At 46.8% G+C, this 14,248-nt stretch overlaps 1 protein-coding gene across 1 annotated transcript in view; it reads right to left on the bottom strand.

Annotated features, from left to right (window-relative positions):
* The window catches only part of CHD7 (chromodomain helicase DNA binding protein 7), a 167,637-nt gene that overhangs the window by 106,952 nt on the left and 46,437 nt on the right, over window positions 1-14,248 (bottom strand). The window contains exon 2 of the mRNA XM_080938708.1: window positions 118-1,928. Within this exon, the coding sequence (XP_080794834.1) occupies window positions 118-1,752 (1,635 nt within the window). The 5' untranslated portion in view covers window positions 1,753-1,928. The remainder of the gene's footprint in view (window positions 1-117; window positions 1,929-14,248) is intronic.

Raw genomic sequence — 14,248 nt, 5'->3', positions numbered from 1 at the left:
CAGTGGGGGGGGGGGGGGCGGAGGTAGAGGTGACTCTAAGGCAGCCTACAAGGGACAATTCTGTTAGACAAGTTTAACAGCGTTGCATTTCACACCGCCGGGCAGGCATCCCCTTACCTGATGCACAGGCACTTTCTGCGGGGTATTCTGGGGTGACGGGTGGAGCTGCGCCCAAGGCTGGTGATGGGGGTGAGGGGGTGAAGACTGGTGCAGGCCTGGGTGGGGCTGTAATGACGGACAGGTTGGCAACTGCTGAAAAGATGGCTGCTGACCAGGGTGCTGCTGGCCAGGTATCAGTCGTTCCTGGATTGCTTGTGCATCCGCAAGGCCGACACCAGGGCAACCATTTGGTCTCATGTGTCCGGTCAGCTCCCTGGGTGCCGAGGACATGCCCATGAACGGACGAGGCTGCTGCATGTTTCTGGGGCCCATATTCCTCTGTCCCATTCCCATGGCACCAGGGGGCTGGTGAGATGGCTGAGGGTGGGGCATATTTGGATAACTGCCAACTTCCATCGGGATCCCGGCGCTTCCGGGTCTGACTTGCGGAGGAGGCGTGCCTGCTGGGTTACTCATTGCTTTCATGGGTGACATGGGAGGTGGAGAGGCGTAAGTTCCCTGAGGCTGTGAAGGGTGCATAGTTTGTGTGTTCATTTGGTTAAGTGAGCCGCTGGAGTGGATGGGCTGCTGGAGCATTAGTCCCTGACCACTGTTTGACGGGAATCCTACAGCATTGGGGTATCTTGGTACGGACTGATTCATTGGAGTACTGTTTGTAAGGCCTAAATTTTGATTCATCCCTGTACTGTTAACTAATCCCTGATTTACGTTACTGTAAGGATAACGAGAATACTGCCCTGAGTTGTTTACAGTGGGGGAGGGGACTGTCTGGCTCCGAGAACTAAAGTTAAGGGTTTGCGGCCTGACAGCCCCTTGTTGAGGAGGATTGGGGGAGAATCTGGGACTGTGGGCAACGGATTCTCCGTGGAGAGCAGCGGGGTGGTGGTGAAACTGTTGTTGCACTGGGTGTCGCAGGGAAGGGGCCATGCTGGCGCTCTGTTGGGGCATGTGGGGCAAGTGGCCGGGTCCTGAAGTGGCAATGAAAGGGCTTCCCTGACTGAGGCCCTCTTGACCTTGGGGAAACTGGCTCATCCTCTGCTGTGCCTGTTGCATGGAGAAATCCCCACGCGCCATATAGCTGCCCATCTGCTGCATGTGCTGAGGGTGGCCCTGCGCCGGTGGCCCCGACGGAGCCGGCTGTGGCTGCTGTTGCTGGTAGGGGGCTCGTATCTGATCTGGTACCTGAACAGCCCGAGGGCCCCACATGGAGCCGCCATCCACAAAAGATTGCCCGTGCCTTTCGTTCTGTATGCCGGGATAGACTCCCATCTGACCGCCACCGCTGCCTCCGTGGGGCACCTGGGGGACGGGAGGGGTGTGGTACTGTGAATGCGGAGATGCCAATCCGTTCCCGGGGGCGTTGCCCATCATTCGGTTAGGCTGGTCCATCAGATGCATCTTTTGTTCGTACTGATTATAGTGGTCGAAATGGGTCAACTTGGTTTGATTCTGATTAGGGGAAGGGTGGTGGAGGGATGGCTGTAAGGAGGGAAAACCTTGGTCTATGGGTATCTGTTGACCCATGGGATTCACTGGGTTTTCAGGGTAGCCACATTCCCCAAGGCCTTCGAGGCCTTCGCTGAATATATTCCCATCCTCGCCAAAAAGACTCATCATTCCTGGATCCGCCATCTTCTTCTAACACACGGCTCCTCCTCCGGACAGAGCTTGGGAGCTTGTCTGTGCTTCGCTTCTCTGGGGTGCTTGTCCTCAAAACCTATAATCCTTAACTAATCTTCTTCATGCCATTCTAAATTTCTTTAATTCTCTTGGACCCTGCAGTGTCGGGCGAAGTCTGGATATAGGTCCTGGAAGGGAGTGGGGGGTGGGGAGGGGGGGGAGAAAGAAAACAAAGAATTAGGAACTAATGATAAAAAACTGCCGGTATTTTACACATTTGAATTCAGTTTCCATCAACAATACCAACCTAGGCCCCTTGCTGAGCTGTATTTTACAAATCTAGTTCAACTGAAGGGAAACTCATTAGCTTCTACCAGAAGCATGATGATCAGCTACGTAGAAAGGGAGCAAAACACGAACCTGAACCTTAAATTAATCCATTCACTACACTTCCTCCCATTCCGTTCTTGGACGCAACAGAACAAAAGGACACAACGTGACGCTGCAGCAGCTGCCACAGCAGGCAAGCAGATGTATGAAATGGCCAGCAGCCCATCTGCTGGGCTAAAGCCCTGGAAATGCTCTGGTTCCCAACAACCGCCCTTAACCTCACTCCCGAGTGGTAATCAGATGAGCGGTGGGAAAAGCCCAACTTAGTTAAATTGACTTGGGGGGGGGGATTATACAAATACCAAAATCAGTCATTTTCTACAAATTAGATATTTACAGCCCACATACAACTCTGCGACGGCAACAGAAGCATCCGACAAGAAAGCACCCGTAATGAGGTTGAAAAGCAAAGCTCGAGAACAGCACAATAAATTCATAATTTCATTATGCCTAATAGCGGAAATAGACAAGATTCAGAAAGAGACTACAAGTGAAGCTTTCATGCTCCGTGAGGACCGATTTCACTCAGGGCTCTGGGCCCATCCCGCTCCAGAACTGTGGGGCGGACGGTAGCGGGGTCCAGACACCCGCTCCATTATGCCCCACCACCGGTTGTGGTGAGGGCTAAGGACCCCCCAGTGCCTACTCAGGGAAACTAACTGTAGATGACTATTCTTGTTGGAAGAGACAGAGACCTCTTCAGAAACTAACCAAAACTGGATGGCACTTTAACAGGAAAAAAAAAGTTAAAAATATCCACCAGACCTTTTAAAAACCTTATAGGACAAAGCAGGACACAGTAGGAGGGAGTGGGGCTGGCTGGCACACCCCTTCACCTCCTAAGCTAACAACATGGCTTCCCCACTTTCTGCCTTAGCTAGAAACTCTTTCTGATAGATTTGGGGTCAGATTAAAATAACCAATTTGATTCGAGAGATGCTTTAACAACCGAAACAGAAAAGTGGTTTTGTTCACTGCTTTATTGAATCAACAACCTAATAAAGAATGAATTCACATAAGGAAAAATGCCTAGAATCTTAGACATCATTGGAATTTAACTCACTGATTTCCTCTTATAAGCATATTAACCATTGGGTGATACTGACCCACACGGGGCACAAAAGCACATGATGAAGAATTTCCAGGGATGTTCTAAACAGACTCAGTCACGAATTCTACGGTGTATTTCTACAAGAGTATGCAAATAATCAACTCTGTATGGAGTCACCCAGGAGACAGATAACCGGCTTCTACCTGCCCTATCCCAAGGCATTCGCATTCACAACACGGAGGAAACTCTGTCTATGGAAATGTAAACATCCCTGCTCACTGTCAGCACTGCAGACATGACACCTGAGAGGTTCTCTAGGTCTGTAGTTTTCAGGTGACAGCTGTCAGCCTACGTCAAAGGTCTCCTCACTATGCCACTAACTGCCATACATTTTCTGATCTACCTTCTCCAAATACAGAGGTCAGACAGGAAAGAATCAAGTACACAGGAAAGCCATTTCTCTGAAAATATATTGCCTTTTTCCCCCCCTCAGAACAACTAAAAGCCCAGAGTAAGGAGTAGAAATCTCCAGTGCCAGGTGCAACAAATATTGATAAATTGAATTTGTGCCTAACCTAAAAGGCTTAAGAAGCCAGTCTCCGTTTGCCCAAGGCTCGCTCTTAACTTTCAAGGAAATAAAATGTTGCAAAAGACCTGGTAACAGCTTAAGCCAGGCATGCGGCCCACTTACCACAACAGCTTAAGGAAAGTAATATCACTTATGTGTTCTGGAAGATGTTCCTTCATATCCCAACAGCTTCATCTGCTGGGGCACACCAGTGTGTGTTGGGGGGAGGGGGAGTGCCTCTGCCTGGGTAGATCCTGCCTGCCTCTGCCCGGGTAAAGAGAGCAGAGTGCCCTGGTACCCTCTCCTGTAGGACCACGAAGCCCGGGGCATTGCAGAGCCTGCGTGAAGCAGCAGTACTGGAACTGACACTTTTTATGGCAGAAGGACCTAGCAGAAAGAGAAAAAGTTGCACAGGCAGGAGAAGAGACAAAACAGAGGCTCTCTGAGAGTAATTATACCAGACACTTGGCTTTGTTCCCCTCCTTCCGGTTCCCTACTCATTCCCATTAAGAATACACTCCCGGGGGCAGGAAAAATGCCAGCATTATGCGGCCTCAAGTAAGCATGTGACCCACCACAGCTGTGACCACACTCAGGTGCGCCCCAGGCAGGACTTAAAAACCTGTGGCTCCGAAGTCTACCATGAGTGACTGCCAACCCTCTGACCACCTAGAGGGCACCTTACTTCTCTTCTGACACCTCGGACCAACCGGCATCTGTGGCAGGGGTCCATTTGGTAGCCATGGTCCATACTTCCGATCTGCTAACTAATTGATTTTGGTCATTTTTTTTTTTTTTAATCAAGACCATCTGAATGACCACATTCCCAAATTGCAGCTGCCAACAGATGGCTTTCAGTTTTGCTAACATGTTTACAATAAAACTCCATTTTGAAGGCTTTACCCTTCTCTACATTTGAATGTCTACTTTACCTGTGCCCATATATCACAGATGAGTGGGCCACACTTATGAGTAACCATCAGAAAGAGAAAAAATAAAACATGGTTCACTTTCCAGTAGCTACGCATTGACAGCATCCTCAAGAGAGAGAAATTTTAATAATGTAACCCCTATGAACGGCATGAAACTGGGGGTTTCACTGAGAACTCAACGAGAGTTCACAAGATGCATTCGTGCCTTAGTGAGAAGAGGGCGGAAGACTGCCCCAGAGAGAGCTGCCAGCAAGGGCAGAAGAAGCTCACTGACAGCTGCAAGCAGCTCTGAGCTGCCGAGCACTTTCCCCTCTTCACAGATGAAGAAAACACATACACACACACACACACACACACACACACACACACACACACACACACACACACACGAAGAGGGCTGGCAGAGAGCAGAGGTGGAGGCTCACATCAGCTCCCCCCAGAGTCAGAGGCCACGAAGAGTGGATTTTTCACCACAGTCCTTTCAAGGGGCTTTCCATCAGAGCGTAAGTTTAGGAACAGGCAAGTAAGAGAACCAAGTGGGGGACTGCCGGTAACTTCCCTGGGATCAACAGGCAGGTCTAAACAGTAAATAGCATGAAGAACCAGCGGTGTGAAAGTAGCTCCAAGTACTGGCCTGGCACGAACAAAACCCTGGGCTCCATCCCTAGTACAAGATTTCTAAAGCTCTTTTAAATTAAAGAAAGAACAGTCAGCAATAAGAGCAACAAACACAAGAAGTCAACGAGGAGCTGTAACTGTTTGAGATGGAAATGATGTCATTATAAGTTAGTTTTTTATTAGAAAGCGTCACATTGATTTTTCTAGTTAATGAAGCCACTTTCCGACCTCACAAAACTTAACCAACTCCTTTACCCCACGATTCTGGAAACACAAAGGCTTTTGTTCACCTGAGTTTTAATGCAGTACCACAATGCTGACATCTCACCACAGACACAGACCAAAAACCGAGCAAGGAAACGGGTGAATTCAAAACACCTTCCGGATGCAAATATGTCCTCTAGTTCAACCACGGGGACGGCAGAACGCTTTCCCCCGATGTCCAGCACACTTTGGCAAGTATGAAGTTGTAGGGTGTTTGTCCGTGAGATACTGAGGATTTCTTGGCTCCTGCTAACCTCTACTGTGGGGGGCTCTTTCAGCTTCTCTCCTTTACCTCCGCAGGTCCTGAAGAGACCTGGCAGAGACTCTGCAAGGAGGGAGGCATCCATCCGAGTTTCCCAAGGCATGCCCAGTGGCTGGAACGCGGTGTATCATCACCCCTCCCCACAAGCTAGAAAGGGGCCACTCTCTGTCACCAAGGAGACAGCACTATCAAGAGAGGAACGGAATCCACACGGTGATAAGTGAACACACAGAAGATAAAGGGTTGGCTGCTGGGCTTGAATTCAAACTGAAAGTCCTAAACAGAGCCCATGGGTAGCCACCTCCCCACTGGCCACGCAGCCTCCCACAGCCAACTTGGAAAGAGGGAAGTCCGGTGGGGCCAAGGCTTGCCTTTGGGAAAGGCATCTATCCAGATGACAAACATCCAGATAAAGGAATCAGGAAGTGCCTCCAAACCACAGCATCAGAATATCAGTTCATCACCAGGCAGCTTCAAATCTGCCTCCCAGACCAGGCAGTGCCCTTACGGAACTCTCTGGCCAAGACCGCATTTTCTTCCCTATTAATTTTCCTGGGCACTGTGGTGCTACAACTGGGCTGCCTAAGCCAGCAGCTACTGGCTAGATGGTGCCTTTTAAAATCATTAAAACTAAATAAATTTCAAAATGCAGTTCTTACTCTTTGGAAACCACACAAATTCAAGTGCTCAAGAGCCATTCATCAGACAGGACACAGAAGCAACACCTGCGTCAGAGCAGAGAGCCCACCGACAAAAATGCTACACGCTGCTTCCTGAAGGTCCGGTTCGGATAAAGGCCATTAGGAATAGTGACCATCTTGGTCATGAAAGTTTGTGTTGTTTCAGGGGCCAACACCATCCACTGTGCTGTTCTATGTGTATTTGTCTGTATGTTCATTTTAACTGGACTTCCAACCCATAAAACCTCTCCTTTCTCTATTTCCTAACGCAGGTTTCCATTTTGGCCGTTTTAGCTGTGACAGGACTAATTCCATCTGTTCAGAATAGCCGTACAGAAAATTATTTAGAGAGATGGGAGTTCCTTCTGAAGGCCTGTGTTAGTCCAAATAATGTGTTAAAACTAAACCGGGGAGCAAGATGTGGTGGCACCCTCCTTTAATCCCAGCATTCAGGGGGTAGAGGCAGGTGAATCACTGTGAGTTTAAGGTCAGCCTGGTCTACTTACCCAATTCCAAACCAGTGTTACTGAGACCCTGCCTTAAAAACAACACCAAAGAAATAAAGGAATGAATGAATAAACAAACAAGTAAGGAATGGATGAATGGATGGATGGATGGATGGATGGATGGATGGATGGATGAATGAATGAGGTGGAAAACAAGAAACTGGTGATGCAACTTATCGTAGAGTGCATGCTTGGTAAATATATGACCTTGGATTTGATCCCCAGACCCACAAAGTGAGTTTTAAAAGATTGCAGGGAGGACATGTTTTTTTTGGTTTTTGTTTTTGTTTTTTTCCCCACCCGATAATAAGCAATCTTGATGGTGTTAGATACCCAACCCCCTGCATATACAACACTAAGCCAAGCAGATGTGACCCTACCCCAGGCAGCTTGCTGCTCTAGCAAAGCCCCTCACGGATTCTGAACTTGGACCTTGACCACTGCCTCATCCTCATCCTCCACCTCCTTTTCCTGCACCGCCTCCTCCTCCCCTGTCTCAGGTCTGTCTGGACCATCCTCATCCTCATCCTCCACCTCCTTTTCCTGCACCGCCTCCTCCTCCGGCTGCTCCTTTTCCCTCAGGGGGACTCTGCTACAGAGTCAGTCAATCCTCGGTGCCGCCTTCCGGAAATCGGAAGCTAAGTCCCGAGAATGGCTAACCCTCTGTAGCACTACTGACTTGGTGAGTCATTTCTTGCTTCTTGTGAAATCCTTAAAGACCATCCTTGGGCTTCCAGGGCCTTGTCTATAAGTGTGTGTGTGGCTGAATGCATGCGCATGCCGCCATCAGATGCCCAAGGATCTGCCCTCCATTATGAGCTCCCCCAAATCCAGGGACATCAAACCCTGGAAGATTAACAACCACCCCTCCGCTCTCTCACCTGCCACCCATTTTTCTCCAGCCCCCTTTGACCCCTCCCTGTGCAGCCTGGCTTCTTTTCTATCTAGGATTCTTGTCCTTGTTAGCACCTGTCTGAGGATGCTCCCAGACTCCCTCCCTCCCTGGTATGGCCACCTAGCCAAGGGTCACAAAGCGCCAGGCATTCTGCTGTCCCTTCTTGTTTCCTGACTCTCAAGACTTGCCCCTTGAATGGGGGGTCTGGGGACAGGACCACTGGACCTCAGCCGGCTTTGCAAAATACAGTCTCAGAGCATCCCTCACCCCCTCCCCCATCCTCAACCCTGCGCGTGAAATCTGCATATGAATGACAGGACCCTTGCTCCCAGACTAGGAAGTCTTTCCTCCGAGGCGGGATGGAGGGCCACTCAAAGTGAGCACAAACAAAAACAAGTGACACTTGTGCCAGGAAACCAAGCAAGTGATACAATGACAGGAGCTTTTAAAGGGAAAGGAGGTCCTGGTATCTGCAGCTGACCAACAGCGATGGCTTCATCCAAAAAAGGTTTCCCCAGTTCTTGGTGGCAGATTTGAATACTTAATAGGTTGTAAGCAGTGGACATCTAAGGGTGGCTTACAATATGCCCAACTGCTTACTCTTCATTTTGTGAAGGAAAAAACCATTCAGTTAACCAGGGTCTAGTGCCATGTTACATAACGTATTGTTTCACAGGTTTCTTGCAGAAACCTTTCAGTTATTTCTACATAACCTTGAGATGGCTGGATATTCTAAACTGCCTTTCAGATGAAGATCTCCCAACCCCCATTAGCTGAAAACCAGTAATTGCTTTAAAGGTAACAACCAGACAGACAGCACTGCACCAACAACTAAGATGTTGCAGGCCCTGGGCATTTTTTCTAGACGTTCATAAAACGGTCACATTGCCCCAAACCCAAGTTGTACAAAAATCAGAAATTACATCCTTTGGCAGCTGGGCCTTAACCATCAGTCCCTGAAGTCAGCTCCCTGAAGACAGGCCATGAGCTGGCAGGCAGCACCCTGGCCTTAGCCCACTCAGCATGGTCTTCCTGCTGCAGGAAACTTAACATGACCCCACAGGAGACTGTCACACGGTCTAAGAACACCACAGCTTTCAGTATCTAACCTCGTAACATTTAATGTCATCCTGAGTGACTTTAATTAACTTCGGATTGTAACCATAATGCATTAGGTAGAAAAGTAAAGAGGCAGATCGAGAAATAACATAAGCTTTTTAGTTAACGTTTAAGTTGAAGAAAAGAATTTTTGACTCGATCATCCTGCCCAAGACTAAAATTAATACGAACTTCCTAAAACTTCCTGATTGCTAATCTTACTTAATGTGATAAAAATACCCTGGGATGTTATAAACGAAGGGGGTAATGACACCACATGTGTCGGCCTAATAAAAAGTAACTTTAGAAAATATTTTTCAACTCATTTTCTTTAATCTATTTCGACCTACTGATTTCCTACATACACACCTCCCTGAGTGAGCGCTGAGCCTGTTAACGGGGTAAACAGAGGCACGAGGAACCCTGGGGCCAGTCCAGGTACCCAGGCATCCCAGACGCCAAAGGGCACCAGAATCAAGATGCTCCTGTGGGAAACACTTTGTGCAGCTGAACCAGGAGCCACTTGCACTGGACACTTCCTATATCCTTTTACACTAAGAAGGGTTCTGAAATGCTAGAAAGCACCCCATCCCACCCCCCCACCCCGTTTTTTCATATTTCAGAGGGAGTTTTTTTTTTTTTTAACCTGGTGGTGCATGCCTTCATTTTTTTTTCTTACAACTTTATTTAAAGAGAGAGAGAGACGTACAGATTTTTGGAAGCATTTTGGCATAAAACTACATGAACATATTTTTGTCAGTACTTGATTTTTTTTTAAAGATTTGGTAGTATCCACTGAAATCTTACTAGTTATCATAAGCATAAAGTACATGTAAAACAAAACGCAACATGGAAATAGGCAAAGTTTTCTGGGTGTGTATAGATTAGACATAATGGTTTTTAAATACCAAAAATTGCCACAAGGCTATTTTCTTAGCTCTTGAGTTATTAATGATTTAAGGTCTAGGTGCATCCCATTCTGAGATACACTTGTTTTGTTTTGTTTTTCCCCCCTTACAGACTGAGGCTTCCACTTTTTGGCCTTTCTTTTCTTTATGATCTGTGACTTGTTTCTTGGGTATTCAGTGTTTTCTGGAGCAAGTATCCAATTATCAGTGACTGCAAATTATCAGAGGGAGTTTTAAAGTGCATTCAATTGGTCAGTGTGAGAGTTTTGTTTTGTTGGTTCCCTCACACCTCGAGGACCTGACTTCAATTCCCAGCACCCACATAGTGCCTCAGAATGATCTGAAACTCCAGTTCCAAGAGATCTGACACCCTCTTCTGGCCCCCAAGGACTCCAGGTACACATATGGTACACAGACATGTATGCAAGCAAAACACCCATACACATAAAGTTTTAAAAATGTGAATGTACTCAATACTGCCTTGCTCTAAGGGCAGCAAAGGGGATCATTAAAGGAAATTTCTGACATTTTAGTGTCTTAGTGTTCAATTGCTGTGAAGAGGCACCATGACCGAAAAGCAAGTTGGGGAGAAAGGGGTTTACTGTCTTACACTTCCATATTGTAATCCACAACTGTAGGAAGCTAAGACAGGAACCTGGAGGCAGGAAATGATGCAGAGGCCACGAAGGGGTGCTGCTCACTGGCTTCTCCCCATGGCTTGCTCATCAACCCACTTGCTGGTCCTGCTTTCTTACAGAACCCAGGACCACCACCCACAGTGAGTGGGGCCCTCCCTCCCATCAATGACTAATTAAGAAAACGTCCCACAGGCTTGCATACAGACCAATCTTATCTTATGGAGGCCATTTCTCAATCAAGGTTTCCTCCTCTCAGATGACTACACTTTGTGTCAAGTTGAAGTGAATCTACCCAGTGGGCTGGAGAGATGGCTCAGTGGTTAAGAACACTGACTGTTCTTCCAGAAGTCCTAAGTTCAATTCCCAGCAGCCACATGGTAGGTCATCTGCAATGGGATTTGATGTCTTCTTCTGGTGTGTCTGAAGACAACTACAGTGTACTCATATACATAAAATAAATCTTTTTTTAAAAAGAAATAAATCTACCCAGTGATATCCTTTACCTCATTCAGAAAGGGGGGAAACACTACAGATGAAAATAGTCTGTTCTCTTTGCTAGACCAGCATCACATAGGGCAGCCTTGTCTGTCAGGGGCAAACAGCACAATGGCAAGCAAGACCCACAGGGTAAACAAAGACACAGGTTCCTCTGGACGGCCTTCTAGGACTGACCGATGCCTTAGGCACCAGACTAATGCAAAAGAGGAATCATTTAAGGGTTGACATGTTGGAAGAGCATCGAAGATGCAGAGCCGTTGAAAAACCGCGGCTAACCTCAGAAGGTTAGGTCCACAGGAAGACGTCTGGAAAGGAAGCGCAGCTACATATTCAATAAGGGGAGAGCTCAGTTCTTCGAATAAGTTGTGTTGACAAGCTGAGGAGGAATTAAGGGTGCGATGCATAGTAAATAAATAGTTCCATACCCACTATTTCATAATCATTTCAAAATTTAGTATAGCTGTAACCTAACACCTACTCTTACTTATGCAAGGATGTTCTAGATTAATCAAAACTGTCCACTTCATCAACCCACTGGCTGTGTCTTTAGGCCAATCAAAGGCTTTGCTCACATTGCATGTGATTAAGAAAAGCTTTACTGCCCAGGGTGTTACAGTCTTTAGTCCCAGCACTCGGAAGGCAGAGGCAGGCAGATCTCTGTGAGTTGGAGGTCAGCCTGGTCTACAGAATGAACCCAGGACAGGCAGAGCTCTGTTATATACATTTTTAACTTGATTTTTTTTCCAGTGTCTCCAACCCAGGTTCAGTCTTCTAGGTTCCTTTGCAGAGGAAAAAAATCTTAAACAACACTTTTAGCACCTCGGCGAATTTCTTCACAAGCTAAATCAGATTCTTTTTATTAAGATGCATGTTGTAACAAACTCTCATTATTTTTCTACACTGCCATATTATTCGGGAAGCTGACTGTAACGGTGCTTCTGCTTCATCCTAATTCCCCTGAAAACAATCACCTAGCAAGCTGCTTCTAACTCCATGCTGTGTGCGCGCTAACACATCGCTAGAACTAAGGAGCTGTTGTAACTTGTAGGTAAAACTTTGTATTTGAGTTTGAAAAGAACTCTTTCCCCTCAAATGTCTACAATGTGTTCGTTTTGATCCCATATTAATTTTTTAAGTACACCTTAGGTTGGCAAGTAAGGCACACCTCACTCTAAGAAACGTTTTGTGCCATGAGACAAGCTGCTATCAGAGAATGACTGAGATGAGCCGAGGCCGCCTGGGAAGTCTTGAATTGGGTACTTGGTTTAATCCAAAGATTGCATGAAGAACCAGACACCTACTTAACCTTAAAATATAGTCTTTACTAAAGACCTCAGACAGTTGCACTCCCATTTCTAAGATTTTATCAAACTATATACATCAGCGCTAAACAATGGTTTCTATTAAAATTCTAAGTTATTACCCCTGGTAATCACATTTATAGCATATCCCACCCACATACCAACATTTCAAGTTCCCATCCCAATGTCTATGACATCTATGGAAAATTCTCCACTCATGCCTGTTTCTCAGAGGCAATTTTTAAAGGTTTTACTATAAAACAAATCCCAAAGAGTCCAGCTGGGTAGCTGGAGAGATGGCTCAGTGGTTAAGAACACTGGTTGACTTAATTTTATAAAACATCCTTCAAGAAGATCCAGGTTCAAATCCCAGTACCTATACAACAGTCCACAACTGTCTGTAGCTCTGGTTCCAGAGGGTCTGACACCTGCACACAGGCATACATGTAGACAAAACACCAGTGCACATAAAAGAAATAAATAAATAAATCATTTTTTAAAGTTCAGCTGAGCTGGATATGATCAGATATTCTTGTAAACCTCACTCAGGAGGCAAAGGAAAGAGGAGCTCTGCGAGTTTGAGAACTCCCTGGTCTAGCTGGGACTATGTAGTGAGACTTAGGCAGGCAGATGGAGAGAAAAAAAAGAATATGGAATATATTTAAAGATTTCTCACTACTTAGTTGGTTTCATGCCAATCAAAGCCAGTGGCAACAGCAAACCTTTGGGATCTTCTGTTTGGTGGGTTGGTTGGTTTGGTTTGGTGATGAAACAGTGTATCTGTGTGTAGTCCTGGTTGTCCTGGAATTCCACTACCGGGTCCTAAAACTCTGCTAGGAGACAGCTTCTGGTAAAATTGACAAAATACCACTTTGTACCTGGAATTGTCTAGACCACCAGTACCCAGATAACTTGTTCTCAATACGTGCAAACCCAGTAACTACTGCAGTCTGACCTAGTGGAATCATGTGCCGCCTTTGCAGAATGAATGCACGTTTCCTGTTTCTTTAACCACGATGGAATCCTCTCCTTTCTTCCTATTCTTTGGATAAATGCCTCTTTCTAAGGTTAGGCTATGACCATGGGCTATATTTTGGTATTTCTTTCATTATGAACTATTTCAATATTCTGTGACGTGTCTCTAAATATGCCCAGTGCCCCCCATAGGTGGGCACACTGTGGACGCGCTGGGCCTGACATCTGTCAATGCCAGACTTGGAGCCTAAGAAGCAACTGCAGAAGCAGTCATCTTAGAACACCTCAGTTCATCACTAGGACCTCATTAAGCAGCGCCAGAGAGCACAGAAGAGGCCTGGGCTGTGCTGACTGCTTAAGGCTTTCCTCACACAGAGGGAATTGCAACACCGATGTTTCTGCTAATCCTATGTCATTCAGAAGAAAGGCACACCGCACCTTTCCAGTGTATGCTTGTGTAATGAGCTACTCTGCCCTTCCCAAACCTAGGGAGGATAGGAAGCATAGTTGAAGTGTTTCTCACCAATGGGGCCAAAGAAGCCTGCAATGTTCTAAACACCTTCCGAGGCTCACAAAGGGGCAAGGGAGGGAAGGGGCTAGGCAAGGACCCTCCCAGCTGAGCTATGAAAGAAACCTGAAAACTCAAGCTCTTCCATCACACTGGCTCTATCCAGAGCTGAGCAGTCAGTCCTGTGGGTGCTGTTGGAGAAAAGACAGAGCCTTTTCATCCTGGCGTAAAATCCACAGACAAGAGGCGAGGAGTCAGGGCATGTGTTCAGAGTGTGCAAAGCTCAACCCCAAAGGGTAACAAGAGAAGTGGATCTGCAATGTCGGGTTTAGACGCCTGCCTGAGCTAGGCCCAAAGAGCACAGAGGGTGATAGCCAAGACGGGGAGCTGAGTAAGCCACCGGACTAACACTCCGC

This window comes from Micromys minutus, assembly GCF_963924665.1.
Source record: "Micromys minutus genome assembly, chromosome: 26".
Classification (NCBI taxonomy): domain Eukaryota; kingdom Metazoa; phylum Chordata; class Mammalia; order Rodentia; family Muridae; genus Micromys; species Micromys minutus.
Note: the sequence above shows the minus strand (reverse complement) of the source record. Positions and strands in the feature narration are given on the sequence as shown.